General features: G+C 47.7%; 1 protein-coding gene and 1 long non-coding RNA gene across 15 annotated transcripts in view; one reads left to right on the top strand and one right to left on the bottom strand.

Annotated features, from left to right (window-relative positions):
- Positions 1 to 2745, bottom strand: part of LCORL (ligand dependent nuclear receptor corepressor like) — a 120462-nt gene extending 117717 nt beyond the window's left edge. For 3 of the 9 annotated variants that reach the window (XM_029083260.2, XM_029083264.2, XM_029083261.2), the window contains exon 1: positions 2479 to 2730. In XM_029083260.2, coding sequence (XP_028939093.1) covers positions 2479 to 2662 — 184 coding nt within the window. In that variant the 5' untranslated portion in view covers positions 2663 to 2730. Of the gene's footprint in view, positions 1 to 2478 lie in introns of all 9 variants that reach the window. The other 6 variants (XM_029083249.2, XM_029083258.2, XM_039914634.1 and 3 more) reach the window with 6 other exon arrangements.
- Positions 2746 to 7441: 4696 nt separating this feature from the next.
- LOC103171473 lies at positions 7442 to 15624 on the top strand. Of its 6 annotated transcripts, none has more exons than XR_005661054.1 (7): positions 7442 to 7497; positions 7632 to 7686; positions 7821 to 7874; positions 8594 to 8695; positions 11142 to 11245; positions 14289 to 14371; positions 15149 to 15624. It is a non-coding gene; the product is annotated as an uncharacterized LOC103171473 (long non-coding RNA). The 6 variants fall into 6 exon arrangements; XR_005661056.1 differs by having other exon boundaries at positions 7446 to 7497; positions 11152 to 11196; XR_003766090.2 differs by having other exon boundaries at positions 7447 to 7497; positions 11142 to 11196.
- The last annotated feature ends 422 nt before the right edge of the window (positions 15625 to 16046 follow it).

The raw sequence follows: 16046 nt of genomic DNA, 5'->3' as shown, positions 1-16046 counted from the left end.
TAACTTTTACTCGGGCCTTTCTTTGATAATTAACCCGCCGATACTAAAAAGCCCCCTGCAAAGGTCCAGATATTTACACGTCTGACAGCTCGCTTCATCAGCGGAGACCGGTCCTCCTCCGGGCACGTCCGGCCGACCGGCAGACCTCCGTGCAAGTGAGTCCGGTACGGACTTTCTCCACGGTGGCCCCGGCACGCGGGCCTTTAACCGAACTATTTCTTGGGGAGCTCTTCTGACCTCGCTAAGTTCCCGCGGGACACGGTCCCCAAGCAGGCGGTTGTAAAACGTGAACCGCTTACTGCGGCTCCCTCAAGGAAACAAAATTCGGCGCATCCTCCTCGGCGGCAACTTCGGCGAGCGAGCGAGCATCTAAAGACATAACGGGGAGGGAGGGAGGGAGGGAGTTGGGGGGCAAGAAGAACAGATGGAGAGAAGACGGAGAGACTTGTTTTCCGCCACACTTTAAGGTTATGTTTACCTAACTCCGTGCCAAGGAACTTCCACGGGAGTAAAGCAAGCTGTTGGGCTCCGCTCCCCGGACAATGCCCCCTCCCTTCCCCCGGCCCGATATCTGGGGCTTCTCCCCGCATCCAGACCAGACTACCTGCCCAATCAAACGCCCGGCCGGTGTCCGGCTTGGGGAGCAAGGTGCCAGCGCGGCCCCTTGACCGGGCACCACCGCCCGCCCAGATGCTGGCGAGGGTTTGGAAGGAACCTAGGCGAAGCCTCCCCGGCTCTGTGGGTGGGTGTTTTTTTTGGAGGGGGGAGCTGTGATAGGAGTGGGGTTTTTTTGGGGGGGGGAAGCTGTGATGGGAATGGGTTTGGGGGGGTTATAATGAGAGTGAGTTTTTTTTGAAGGGGGCTGGGATGAGAGTGGAGCTTAAGGAGGGGGAGGCTGGGACGGGAGTGGGTTTTTTGCGGGGAGGCTGGGACGGGAGTGTACTTTTTTGGGGGCAGGATGTGATGGGAATGAGTTTTGGGGGGGTTATACTGGGACTGAGTTTTTTTGAAGGGGGTTGAGATGGGAGTGGAGTTTATGGGAGGGAGGCTGTGACCGGAGTGGTTTTTTGGGGGAGGGAGACTGGGCTGGGAGGGGGGGTTTGGGCGACTATAATGGGACTGAGTTCTTTTGCAGGGGACTGGGATGGGAGTGGACTTTATGGGGGGAAGCTGTGATAGGAGGGGGTTTTGGGGGGCTATAATGGGAGTGAGCTTTTTTGCAGGGGGCCGGGACGGAAGTGGAGTTTATGGGGGGGAGGCTGTGACGGGAGTGAGTCTTTTGGGGAGGGAGGCTGTGATGGGAGGAGGTTTTGGGAAGCCAGAACAGGAGTGAGTTTTTTTTGCAGGGGGCCGGGATGGGAGTGAAGTTTATGGGGGGGGGAGGCTGTGACGGGAGGGGGTTTTGGGGGGCTATAATGGGAATGAGTTTTATTGAAGCGGGTCGGGATGGGAGTGGAGTTAATGGGGGGGGAGGCTGTGACGGGAGCGAGTTTTCTGGGGAGGGAGGCTGTGATGGGAGGAGGTTTGGGGAAGCCAGAACAGGAGTGAGTTTTTTTTTGCAGGGGATCCGGATGGGAGTGAAGTTTATGGGGAGGGAGGCTGTGATGGGAGGGGGTTTGGGGGGGCTTTAATGGGAATGAGTTTTTTCCAGGGGATTGGGATGGGAGTGGAGTTAATGGGGGGAAGGCTGTGACGGGGGCGAGTTTTTTAGAGAGGGCTGGGATGGGAGTGGAGTTAATGGGGGGGGAGGCTGTAACGGGAGTGAGTTTTGGGGGGAGGGAGGCTGTGAGGGGAAGGGGTTTGGGGGGACTAGAATGGGAAGGAGTATTTTGCAGGGGGTTGGGATGGGACTGGAGTTTATGGGGGGAGGCTGCGACGGGAGTGGGCTTTTGGGGGGGGGGGAGGCTGAGATGGAAATGGGTTGGGGGGGCTCTAATGGGAGTGCGTTTGGGGGGGGAGGGCTGGGATGAGAAGGGGGTTTTGGGGGGAGGGAGAAGGCTGGGATGGGAGTAGGGTTGGGGGGGGGGGAGCTCTAATGGGAGGTTTGTGGTGGGTCTGGGATGGGAGTGAAGGGGGGGGCAGAGCGGTAGGGGCGTCCGCAGGGAGCAGGGGGCGCCGTTGCCATGGCAACCCCCCCCCCATCCGTCCAGACTTCCAAAGAGGGAGGCACAACTTCAAATCCCAACCGTCGGCGCTCGAGCGGCTCCTTCTTAAAGCGGTACACACACACACCCACCCCCCCCCCCCCACACACACCCACCCCCCCGCCACCGCCGCCGCCTCGTCCCTCTCGGCCGGTCGGCGGGCCGGGGCCCACACAAAAGGCGGGGAGGCGCCAGCCCCGGCGGGGGCCCCGGACGGCGAAGCCCTCGGGGAGGACGGACGGACGGATGGACGGACGGGAGGGAGGAGGGGAGGAGGGAAGGAGGGGGGCCCCCGCCCCCCGCGCCGGCTCGCCGGCTCGCTCCCTTCGCTTACCTACACAGTGCATGAGGCGGTGCCGCCAGGAGTCCAGTTCCCGCCGGAATCCCCTCCTCTCGGCGGCGCAGCGCGGGCTGCGGCACTGAGCGGCGGCGGCGGCGGCCGGGGCCGGGGCTGTGGCTGTGGCGGCTGTGACTGTGGCGGCGGCGGCGGCGGCCATTCTCCCTCTCCCCTTGTCCATCTGCGTCCCGCGTCACGCGCCCTCATTTACATACGGGAGGCGCGCGGGCCGCTCGGGCGCGCGCCGGGCCCCCCGGAGAGGAGGGGCGCGCGCGGGGGCGTTGATTGACACGTGTCACGGCCCCCCCCCCCCCCGCTCCCTCCCTCCCTCCCTCCCTCCCCCCGGCGCCGTCCCCGCGGGACCGGAGCGGACGGGGAGGGCGGACCATCCCCTCCTGACCGCCGGGGAGGGAGGGAGGAAGGCCCGGCCCCACGCCGACCCCGACCTCCGGCCGGGAGGAAGGGAGCGCGGGGCCCGGTCGGCCGGTCCAAACTGCCCCCGCTGACGGGCCGGGGAGGGCGCCCCCCTCGGCCCCGCCGCCCGGAAAGACTACAACTCCCAGCATGCCACGGGCCGGAGGCGCCAAGCGGCGCGCGGCCCGCTGGCCCGTGGCATGCTGGGTCTTGTAGTCCGCCCCGGGGGGGGGGGCGCGCCCTGGTCACATTCATTCATTCATGCATTCATTCACTCATTCATTCAGTCATTCAGTCATTCACTCACTCAGTCATTCACTCACTCAGTCATTTACTCATTCACTCATTCATTCACTCACTCAGTCATTTACTCATTCACTCATTCATTCACTCACTCACTCAGTCATTTACTCATTCACTCATTCATTCATTCACTCACTCAGTCATTCATTCACTCAGTCATTTACTCATTCACTCATTCATTCACTCACTCAGTCATTTACTCATTCACTCATTCACTCACTCACTCAGTCATTTACTCATTCACTCAATTCATTCACTCACTCAGTCATTCACTCATTCACTTATTCAATAGTAATATTCATTCATTCATTCAATAGTATTTATTGAGCGCTTACTCTGTGCAGAGCACTGGACTAAGCGCTTGGAGAGTACAAATCGGTAACAGATACAGTCCCTGCCCTTTGCCGGGCTTACGGTCTAATCGGGGGAGACGGACAGACAAAAACAATGGCAATCCATTGAACCGAGGGGATGCACATCTCATTAAAACAATAGCAAAGAAATGGAATCGAGGGGAAGAACATCTCATTAAAACAATCGCAAATAAATAGAATCGAGGGGAAGAACATCTCATTAAAACAATCGCAAATAAATCATAATGGTGGTATTTGTTAAGCGCTTACTACGTGCAGAGCACTGTTCTAAGCGCTGGGGGAGATACAGGGTCATCAGGTTGTCCCACGGGAGGCTCCCAGGCTTCATCCCCGTTTTCCAGATGAGGGAACTGAGGCCCAGAGAAGTGAAGTGACTTGCCCACAGTCACACAGCTGACAAGTGGCAGAGCCGGGATTCGAACCCATGACCTCTGACTCCCAAGCCCGGGCTCTTTCCACTGAGCCACCCTGCTTCTCTAAATAGTATTTATAGAGCTCTTACTCCGTGCAGAGCACCGTACTAAGCGCTTGGAATGGACAATTCGGCAACAGATAGAGACAATCCCTGCCCATTGACGGGTTTACAGTTTAATCGGGGGAGACAGACAGACAAAAACAATAGCAATAAAGAGAATCAAGGGGATGGACGTCTCATTTCAGTCAGTCAGTCAATCGTATTGACTGAGCGCTTACTATGTGCACGGCACTGGACTCAGCGCTTGGAATGGACAATTTGGCAACAGATAGAGACCATCCCTGCCCGACAACGGGCTCACAGTCTAAACGGGGGAGAGAGACCACAGAACAAAGCACAATAATACTAGTAGTCTGATCATAACCATAATCATAATCATAATAAAACTCACTGTGTGTTCCGCACTTACTACTTGCCAAGCACTCTACTAAGCGCTGGGGGGGGGGAGGGGGACAGAAGCCAAGCGGGTTGCACATAATCCCCATCCCATATGGGGCCCACACGGTCTCAATCCCCATTTTACAGATGAGGCCACTGAGGCACAGTAAACTAGTAGTAATGATCATAATGTTGGTTTTTGTTAAGCGCTTCCTATGTGCCGAGCACTGTTCTAAGCGCTGGGGTAGATGCAAGGGACCCACATGGGGCTCACAGTCTTCATCCCCATTTTACAGATGAGCTAACAGAGTCACAGAGGAGTGAAGTGACTGTTCTATGTGCTGGGGTAGATGCAAGGTACCCACGTGGGGCTCACAGACTTCATCCCCATTTTACAGATGAGGTCACTGAGACACAGAAAAGTGAAATGACTTGCCCAAGGTCACACAGCTGACAAGTGGCAGCGTCGGGATTAGAACCCATGACCTCTGACCCCCGAGCCCGGGCTCTTTCCACTGAACCTCGCTGCTTCTCATAATAATGACGCCGTTTGTTAAGCGCTTACTACGTGCCGAGCCCCGTTCAGAGCGCTGGGGTCTATACGAGGTAATGAGGTTGTCCCACGTGGGGCTCAGTCTTCATCCCCATTTTAGAGATGAGGGAACTGAGGCACAAAGAAGTTAAGGGGGTTGCCCAAGGTCACATAGCAGACAAGTGGAGGAGCCGGGATCAGGACCCACGTCCTCTGACTCCCAAGCCCGGGCTCTTTCCACTAAACCACGATGCTTCCCCAAGTGACTTGCCCAAGATCACACAGAAAACAAGTGAAAGAGGGGTGATTAGAACTCACGACCTTCTGACTCCCAGGCCCATGCTCTATCTATTGTGCCATGCAGAGTTCCCATCCTCCTCCTCCTCCTCCTCCTTCTCTTCTTCCTCTTCCTCCTTCTCCTCCTATTCTTCCTCCTCTTCCTTCTTTTCTTCCTCCTCGTTCTCCTCCTCCTTCTCTTCTTCCTCTTCCTCCTCCTCCTCCTCTTCTTCTTCCTCCTCCTCTTCTTCCTCCTCCTTCTCTTCCTCTTCTTCCTCCTCCTCCTCTTCCTTCTCCTCCTCTTCTTTCTCTTCTTCCTCCTCCTTCTCGCCCTTTTCTTTCTCCTCATCCTCCTCCTTTTCTTCCTCCTCCTTCTTCTCCTCCTCTTCTTCCTCTTCCTCCTCCTCCTTCTCTTCTTCCTCCTTCCCTTCCTCCTCCCTCTCTTCCTCTTATTCCTCCTCCTTCTCTTCCTCTTCTTCCTCCTCCTCTTCCTTCTCTTCTTCCTCCTCCTCCTCCTCCTCTTCTTCCTCCTCCTCCTCCTCTTCCTTCTCTTCTTCCTCCTCCTCCTTCTCCTTTTCTTTCTCCGCATCCTCCTCCTTTTCTTCCTCCTCATTCTCCTCTTCCTTCTCTTCCTCTTCCTCCTCCTTCTCCTCTCTTCTTCCTCTTTCCCTTCCTCCTCCTCCTCTTCTTCCTCCTCCTTCTCTTCCTCTTCTTCCTCCTCCTCCTCTTCCTTCTCTTCTTTCTCCTCCTTCTCCTCCTTTTCTTCCTCCTCATTCTCCTCCTCCTTTTCTTCCTCCTTGTTCTCCTCTTCCTCCTCTTCCTCTTCCTCCTCCTCTTCTTCTTTCTCCTCCTCTTCCTCCTCCTCTTCTTCCTCCTCCTCCTCCTCTTCTTTTTCCTTCTCTTCTTCCTCCTCCTCCTCCTCCCTGGCTACTTATTAAATTCAGAGTTTTCTCAGAGCCGGTGGTTGTTTCAACCTTACTTCCTCACTTCAGGGCTAGAATGGGATACTAGGAGCCCCATGTGGGACAGGAACCGTGTCAGACCCCATCTACTTGAATCCATCCCTGCGCTTAGTACAGTGTCTGGAGCACAGTAAGAACTTAACAAGTACCACAATTTTTATCATTATTATACCACTTTTTTTTTGTCTCACAGATTCAGGTATGAGATGCCTCTTAGCAGGGTTTTGGAAATTTTTTTTTTAATGGTAAATGTTAAGCCGTTAATATGTGCCAGACACTGTTCAAAGCGTTGAGGTAGATATGAGCTAGTTAGTTTGGACACAGTCCATTTCCCACGTGGGGTTCACAGTCTTAACCCCCATTTTACAGTTGTGATAACTGAGGCACAGAGAAGTTAAGCGATTTGCCCAAGGTCATAAGCAGACAAGTGGAGGAGCCAGCATTAGAATCCAGGTCTTTCTGTCTCCCTCCCTCCCATGCTCTCTCCATGAGCCCACGTTGCTTCCAAGAGCTTGGGGTTTGGTTTTTTTTTGGTTTGTTTTGGTTTTTTTTTCATTCTCTGTGTCTTAATGAGGGCTACTTACTAGGGATTATTTTGGTATCATGTCACTTTAACTTTCCCCTGACAGATCACTTTTAAATTCTGCTGCCCCATAAGAGGTTTCAGAACCGCTGGGATTTATTGTAGCCAGGATTCAGATCGGCAGACCATTGGAAGTTTCTCGGAGAGCACTAGAACATTATGAAAATCCTTTCGTAAAAGGTGGGAAAATTTAAAACCCAATGGTCACAAATGAAGTCTATACAGTCAAGATGCATCAAGGACAAGCATAGAATTTTTGTTCACCAAATCCCACAGTACCAGAACTAGAGAGCAGAATGTTTGTCAAAGAGGATAACCAATGAATGATCTTTCACACATCTTGCTGCCAGTTTAGAGAAAGAACAATGGGCTGGAGGGAGCACCCAGCACTAAACAGTGCTTGGCACATAGTAAGTGCTTAACAAATACCATAATTATTATTATTATTATCACTGTTCTCACCCAGTAATAACCACTGCCTATGCTCTTAGGTTCTTAAAGAAAGACATTTGAAAAAAGAATGAGAAGGTGTATTGAAGCATAAGGTAAATATTAATTAGCAGCATACATTTATGCTTAAATTAAAAACTAATTTCATTTTTGTTGAAATGATCAGAACAGATCACTATTCTGACGCAATAATGACCATTGCCTGTGTTCTTAGGTTTTTTAAGGAAGAAATTTGAGAAAAAAAATGAGAAGGTGTACTGAAGCATAAGGTAAAATACTAATTAGCAGGCTACATTTATGCTTAAATTAAAACTCATTTCATTTTTATTGCAATGATCAGAACAGATCAGATTAGAACAGATCACTGTTCTGATGCAATAATGACCATTGCCTGTGTTCTTAGGTTCTTAAAGGAAGAAATTTGAAAAAAAAAATGAGGTGGTGTATTGAAACATAAGGTAAAATACTAATTAGCAGGATACCTTTATGCTTAAATTGAAACTAATTTCATTTTTGTTGAAATGATCAGAGCAGATCAGATCAGAACAGATCTCTATTCTGACCCAATAATGACCATTGTCTGTGTTCTTAGGTTCTTAAAGGAAGAAATTTGAAAAAAGAATGAGAAGGTGTATTGAAACATAAGGTAAAATACTACTTAGCAGGCTACATTTATGCTTAAATTAAAACTAATTTCATTTTTGTTGAAATGATCAGAACAGATCAGATCAGAACAGATCTCTATCCTGACCCAATAATGACCATTGCCTGTGTTCTTAGGTTCTTAAAGGAAGAAATTTGAAAAAAAAAATGAGGTGGTGTATTGAAACATAAGGTAAAATATTAATTGGCAAGATACATTTATGCTTAAATTAAAACTCATTTCATTTTTATTGAAATGATCAGAACAGATCACTGTTCTGACCCAATAATGACCACTGCCTGTGTTCTTAGCTTCTTAAAGGAAGAAATTTGAAAAAAATAATGAGAAGGTGTATGGAAACAGAAGGTAAAATGCTAATTAGCAGGATACATTTATGCTGAAACTAAAACTCATTTCATTTTTGTTGCTAGGGATTTTTGTGACCCCCAAATTTCAGGATTGCACCAGAGTGTGCAACCAGTGTAGAAAAAACACCTCAGCCTTCTGAAATGGGACATTCTTTTCATTCCTTCTAAAATCCCGGGAAATTGTAATATCGTTAGCTTGCAAATACTGATGATCCAGTTTGCTCTGCTCCTCTGGGCTGTAAATTTGTTGCGAGCAGGGAGAGTATCTACCATCTCTGCTGTACTGTACTCTCCCCATCGCTTAGTACAGTGCTCCGTATTATGGCTGATGGATTCTTCTTCTCCCTCCTGCAGTCTGCCACTTCAGAGACAAAACCCCGCAAGTCAGATGCACGACCAACCAAAAACCAGACAGTCAAAAATCCATCAGCAGAAAATCAACACCGTTTGGCAAAGGTAAGGAGGAATAGGGATAGAAAAAGGGGTAGGACCCTTTCCCCTCAGGCTGCTCCTCTCATATCAGCTCCTAGTACAAGCGCTTAGTACAGTGCTCTGCACATAGTAAGCGCTCAATAAATTCTATTGAATGAGCTCTCTTGCAGTTACTCGGGGTGAGATTCCCAAGTGTTTAGTACAGTGCTCTGCACACCGTAAGCACTCAATAAATACCACTGACTGCGTGAACAGGATAACGGCAGTCCTACCACACTGGAGTTGGGGTTAGAGAGAAATACAGATTTTTTTTCCTTCTCTACCATTTTGGACTCGAGGATTAAGGGTAGTATTTGATTTCTGAAACTCGCAGCGCTTGAACACACGCTATTTCAGTTTGTCAATTGCCCTCATAAGCTCCAAAAAGGGGAAAAGGAAATCAAAACTGAAAGGCAAATTAGATGATATTCTCATTTGCTCATAATTGGAGGAAAAGTGGAAGGAGGTTGAAACTACTCAGTAAAATGAAGGTTTGGCGGTTCTACGAGAGATTACGGATGGAGTAATTGAGAGGTAGCAGTGGCCCGAAGGCAGAGGCTAAGCCTTTTGAGTCCTTTCCAGAAAGGCTGAGGGAAGGTGAAATCTGAGGGCCAACTGGATAGATTACAAACCCAGATTTGCACTCTGGAATACAGTTCTGCTTCAGAGAGTTAAAGGAGCTGCCCTAGTTTGTCTTCCACAAACAAGCTGTAGCAAACTCTGTAGGATCGGGGAACGGCACGGTTGGGGGAAGGGAGATTGTGTGGTTGAGTGTGTATTTTTTTGCACTTATGTGCTTGGGAGCATGCGATTCACTCGTTCAATCGTTTTTATTGAGCACTTACTGTGTGCAGAGCACTGTGCCATCCCTACCCTGGAGAAGCTCGCTGCCTAATGGGGATGACCTGCGTGAGCAAATAATACTTAAGAAGGTGTGAGAATTTATTTAAATAATATAAGGAGTAAATAAATATCTAAGTAGATAAGTACGGCGAGGTGACTGAGGAGAAGGTAAGTTTGGAGGGCGGGGGAGGAGGCGGCATTCACTTTAAAAAACAAAAACTCCCACATGGAAGAAGTTGCAGCTCTGGGGCTCCTCTCCCCCATGTCAGGTACCGAGTATGTGGTTCCCAAAAGATGACCTAGGAAGGGTTGCCACTCTCAGATTGATAATCAATCAATTGCTAAATAACACTTAGGGCTAGAGATAGGGATAGGGATGGGGGGGAATACAGTAGAGTTGGTAGACACGATCCCCACCATCCAAAAGTTTGTCGGGCGTACAAGTGAAGAACTCAGAAAAGCGAACTCTACTTTCCAGTTTAACTCAGAAATTAGAACCTAATTGATAGTCTAAAATTCATATTTGAACACCTCTCCCTGAGTTTCCAGGGATAAACTGAGAAGCAGCATAGCCTAGAGGATAGACCGCGGGCCTGGGAGTAAGAAGGTCATGGGTTCTAATCCCCGTTCCGCTTCTTGTCTGCTGTGTGACCTGGGGCAAGTCACTTCACTTCTCTTTGTCTCACTTCCCTCATCTGTAAAATGGGGATTAAGACTGTGAGCCTTATGTGGGTCAGGGACAAACTGTTAACAAATTCCATTATTATTATTATTATTATTATTATTCCAATTGGGAGATGGGAAGGTAAGTGGAATATGTAGGCAAGAGGAATGGAAAGCATTAAAAGGAACTCCTAAAGTTTGTTACATTTAGGGTTCTATAATGGACAGTCAGTTAGTCATATTTATTGAGCGCTTACTGGGAGCAGAGCACTGTACTAAGCGCTTGGGAGAGTACAACACAACAATAAACAGACACATTCCCTGCCCACAGTGAGCTTACAATCTAGAGGGGGAGCTCCTTAGTATATAAGCTCTGTGGGGTCGGGGGCCTTGTCTTTTCTTAAGAGAAACAGCGTGGCTCAGTGGAAAGAGCCTGGGCTTGGGAGTCAGAGCTTATGGGTTCTAATCCCGGCTCTGCCGCTCGTCAGCTGTGTGAGCTTGGGCAAGTCACTTCACTTCTCTGGGCCTCAGTGACCTCATCTGTAAAATGGGGATGAAGACTGTGAGCCCTACGTGGGACAACCTGATTACCTTGTGTCTACCCCAGCGCTGGCACATAGTAAGTGCTTAACAAATACCAACATTATTATTATTATTGTTAATAACTTTGTAATTTCCCTCAGGATCTTACTAGTACAGTGACACCATCAAAACATTAGTATCAGCCCTTTGGGTTCAAAAAGGATGCTACTAATGGTGAGTGTGTATATTGTGACTGGTAAATCCAAGGTAGGATCAACAATCTGTTTCACACTGTGTGCACATAAAGATTGCCCCATCTGCATGGTTGCACCTGCTATGTTCAGTGCCTGAGGCTGGTTTCATTTCTCTCTCTCTCTCTCTCTCCCTCTCTCTATGCCATGAGCTTCCCGAAGACTTTCGTCTTAATTAAGCATCCGTTTCTAATTGCCGAACACCAGGTTGGTCTGCTGTATTTCCCCATGTCCACAGCTATGCACATCGTTTGAGGTTTGGCTTTGTTGTATTTTCATAGACGGCACTTAATAAATGCTGATGATGGTTCTGATGGCAAAAAAATAATACGCTTTGACTTGCCAAAGACTTTCCAGTATTTCTAAAATGAGAGCCATCACTTTGACTTTCTGTGAAAGCGCACGGTCCAACGTTTCACTAGAATGTGTAATAATTACCGTAGGAGTCAGAGTGTAAATTATCAGAATGTCTCCTGCCATTGATACACATTTTCTATTTTAATAAAATAAAAGCTCGTCTTTGTTCGCAGTAGAGAATTGTAACTATAAAAGTGTTAGGATGAGAAGCCTCAATTTATCATAAAAGGCTGTGTAATGCTAAAAATATCTTTTCTCCTATAAACATAATTACCTTTTTCATCACACTTTACTCTATTTCCTTTAGGCTGAACTCTAATTGTTCTTCACTAATCAGAGAAATCTAAAATAAGAGAGGCAAATGTGATTAACCAATTGTTTGGCTGCGGAACACAGCCTCTTTCCAGAAAATTTCTAATCAGCCTCATAATCATATTATAGAAATTCCCTGCACAGCTATATTCGATCGGTACAAATTCAAAAGCCAAAGGTTTCTCAGCATTTTCTCCACAGAGTTTAAGACTCCAAGGACTCTATCACATCAGCCACAGAGCCTGACGTATTTATGCCTCCAAAATACAGCTGAGCAACAAGAAGATATGGAATCTGGGGGGCTGGCTTTTGCTTATGGTTAAGTTCCCCCATGTACCGTAGGACTACTTCTCAGTGTTCTATATTGCCCGAAATACACCTTTCAGATTAGTCCGAATTTGTCAGCTGCCGGTAGTGGAATATATTTTTTCTTCTGCCTTCAGAGCACGAGACACACATATCATTTAAAACCCTGAAACCTCTTTTTAAAATCACCATTGGTCCTCAATCACCAAAATGACCCTTTACAATTTCAAACTGCTTAATAAGAATGGTTCCAAAGGAAAAAAGAAACACACCTTTCTGTGTTATGTAACAAAAAACAGTCCATTACCTCCCCATTCCAGACAAGAACATTTTCTAGAACTGAATTGCTCAAAAAAAGCCAAAACACATTTATTTGAACTCACACCAGCCTAGTAACATTTGCAAATTTCATCACCGTTCCTTTTATTTCCTCTTGTAGAGCACTGAGAGAAAAGTTGAAATAGAATGTTACTTGCTGGTACTTTCTGTGAGTCCTCAAGTTTCCATCACCAAAATCATATCCTGAACATAATGACTGTGGTATGTGTTAAGTGCTTACTCTGTGCCAAGCACTGGGATAGATGTGAAATCATCAGATAGGAAACAATCTCTGTCGCATATGGTGCTCACAGTCTAAAAGGGAGGGAGAAAAGGTATTTAATTTTCATCTGATAGATGAGAAAACTGAGGCACAGAGAAATTAAGTGATTTGCCCATGTTCACACAGCAGGTAAGTAGCAGAGGTGGGATTAGAACCCAGGTTTTCTGACTCCCAGTTGGGTGTCCTTTTCACTTGGCCGTGCTGCTTCTCTTCCCAGAGGTGTTTTTTTTAATCGTTTAGTCCCTTTTCCATTTATCACATTTTTAACTGTGGCAGTTTAATCACATTTTGCTTTTAATTTTCCGTTAACGAGTTGTCTGAAACAACATGTTTTTAGCTGATTTTATCAAACTAAGGTTACCTAGTTTTTCTGTCTGCTCCCCTTACTCTATCCTATAATACTACCGTCACCTTCATTTTACAGACTTTTTTTCTGTTATTTAATCAGCAGAAGTTTCTAGAGGTCTAAAACTTTGTGAACCTAAGGTTACCCCTGGTGTAGGGATTCCCCCTCCCCCTTTTTTTAACCTGGGTGGGCAAGAGGAAGGGAAGCAGGAGTTCTCCCTCCTTCTCTCCCACCCTCCCGCCTTCACATTCTGGCTGTATTGTTGCCTGCCTCCAAGTGTTGAAGTAAACATAAAAGCAGCATCTGTTCGAAAAACCCAAGTAAGAACGGTATCTGGTTATAAAAACCGCAGAAGGGACCCCAGGGGTGGAAAAACTTTTGCAAAGCCTATTCTTTCATCTTGCCGCAAGAAATGCGCATAACAAAATGAGGAGGAAAATTAGAGCTGTTGCTTATAGCTAGGTGGGATATCTGGTCTGGTGGAAAGAGCCTTGTGGCCCAGTGGAAAGACCACAGGCCTGGGTGTAGGGGACCTGGGTTCTAATCCCGCCTCCACCTCTTGCCTGCTGTATGACTCTGGGCAAGTTACTTAACTCCGTGCCTCAGTTTCCTCTTCAGTTAAATGGGGATGAAATACCCGTTCTCCCACCCCCTTAGACTGTGAACCCCGTGTTCACCGCGTCTGGCCTGATTATCTTCTATCTACCCTAGTGCTTGGCTAATAGTAAGTACTTAACAGATACAATCATTATTACCGACATCACTGAGATGCTTTCAATGGGCTCTGACAAAAAATACACAGTAATCAGTAATTTGTCCTGGCAGGACAGATGGTGGACATATGGATGTAGGTTTGATGGAGTCGGCCATTTTTCTGTCACTTTAGACTTGCTTTCACTCGAGATTTGAAATCTGAGGAAGATTCAGGTGATGCAAACCATTCAATCACCCGAATAGACCCATTCGTCGAACCAGCATGGTGCAGTAGATAGAGCATGGGCCTGGGAGTCAGGAGGTCACGGGTTCTAATCTCTGACCGCCACTTGTCTGCTGTGTGATCTCGGGCAAATCACTTAAATTCTCTGTGCCTCAGTTATCTCATCTGTAAAATGGGGATTGAGACCGAGCCCCACATGGGACGGGGACTATGTCCAATCCTATTTGCTTGTATCCACCCCAGCGCTTAGTACAGTGCCTGGCACATAGAAAGCACTTCAAAAATACCAGAATTATTACTCACGCACTCTTCGTTTCTCTCAAACCTACCTCGACTCTCGCTCTTCCTTGGAGTTCCTAGGATTAAAACGTGCAAAGACATGCATTAATGCAAAGTAATAATGCCTTTTTTTAACCTTGTTTTTGTTTTTATTTTTCCAGGATTTTAGAAATCCTAAGAATTAAGAGAGAAATGTCCAATGGAAAAAAAGAAAAGAGAGCTCACAAAGGGGACCAGAAGTAGGGTAAGTATTTTTTTCATTATAGCTCTTTCAGAACCAATCTCCTGGCCAGCCCTTTCACGGAGGTAATGGTTCAAAACAAGCTAAACCAAAATACCAGGTCTCCTCCCAGACCCACAGCTGCAGATCAGCAGACTTCCAACTGCCTCGTCCCACCCCTGCAAGTGGCTCCGTCACTTGTCTGCTCTGTGACCTTGGGCAAGGCACTTAACTTCTCTGGGCCTCAGTTACCTCATCTGTCAAGTGGGATTAAGATTGGGAGCTCCATGTAGGACAGGGACTCTGTCCACTGATTAGCTTGTCTCTTCACCAGTGTTCAGTGCGGTGCCTGGCACAGTAAGCACTTCACAAATAACATAAAAAAAAGAAACATAGTAGGAGAGGTCCTGGACATCACATCCTATTAGAACCCATCCAGTTACTGGAAAAATCAACCTGTTTCTCAGACTGCTGTTCATCAGTGTCTCCCATTAGGGTCTTCATCAGGGGAGTTTGGCCTAGTGGATAAAGTATGGGACTGGGAATCAGAAGGATCTGGGTTCAAATCCCCGCACAGCCACTTGTCTGCTATGTGACCCTAGGCGAGTTGCTTAATTTCTCTGGACTTCATTTACCTCATCTGTCAAATGGGGATTAAGACTGTGAGCCCCATGAGGGATGTAGACTGTTTCCAAATTAATTAGCTTGTATTTACCCCAGTGCTTGGTTCAGGTCTTGGTACATAATAAGTGCTTAACAAATACCATAAAAAACAAGAGGGACAATTCTTTTGGTTCCCAGGCGATCGAGCGGGAGAGGAACGAGCCGGAAGAGGGTTCAAGGCTGGATGTAGGTTGATTTAAGGCTTCAGTAGGTCCCAGCTAGCACCCGCCGGGGACAATCTTGGACAACGTAACCCACGCCGCAAGCAACAGCGAGTGAGGATGACCGAGCTTATCCGAGAGAAGCTCAGAGCCACATACAGGCCTCTACAAGGGAAAGGTCAGCTACATCTGCCAGTCAGCTGGCAGGCCAGACCCATCCTCTGCGCCGGAACAACCCAATCGTAAGATGGGAGACATTCTTCGGGGCAGAAAAAATGAATCGGCACCCTGGATCCAGCCTGAGGATTTTATTCTGTCCAGTCTAGTGTCACAGAAAGATTTAAAACTGTGCCTTCTCTGTAATTTTCAAATGGAGAAGGAATAGCATTCGATTAAGGTGGTCACGGTTTGGAGAGGTGAATTAGTTGATGAATAAAGCCCCACTTTTCCTCATCTCCCACTCCCTTCCGCATCACCTTGACTCTCTCCCTTTGCTCTTCCCCCGCTCCCCGCCCCACAGCACTTATGTATATGTCTGTAATTTTATTTATTTATATTGATGCCTGTTTACTTGTATCGACGTCCTGATGCCTGTTTCTTTGTATTGATGTCTGCCTCTCCCCCTCCAGACTGTGAGCTTGTTGTAGGCAGGGATTTTCTGTCTTTATTGCTGATTATACTTTCCCAAGCACTCAGTACAGTGCTCTGCACACGGTAAGTGTTCAATAAATACGATCGAATGAATAAAGGACCATCGTCGGGCAAAGGAAAATAAAGAGTGGCTACCAGACAGCTTTATCTTACTGCAGAACAGCAGGAAACCTACAGGCAAATATCATAAGTGGAGTGAAAAAGTAAACAGAGCTGAAGGAATG

Source organism: Ornithorhynchus anatinus, chromosome 18, assembly GCF_004115215.2.
Source record: "Ornithorhynchus anatinus isolate Pmale09 chromosome 18, mOrnAna1.pri.v4, whole genome shotgun sequence".
NCBI classification, from domain to species: Eukaryota; Metazoa; Chordata; class Mammalia; order Monotremata; family Ornithorhynchidae; genus Ornithorhynchus; species Ornithorhynchus anatinus.
The sequence above is the reverse complement of the archived record's forward strand: the minus strand, read 5'-3'. Positions and strand labels throughout refer to the sequence as shown.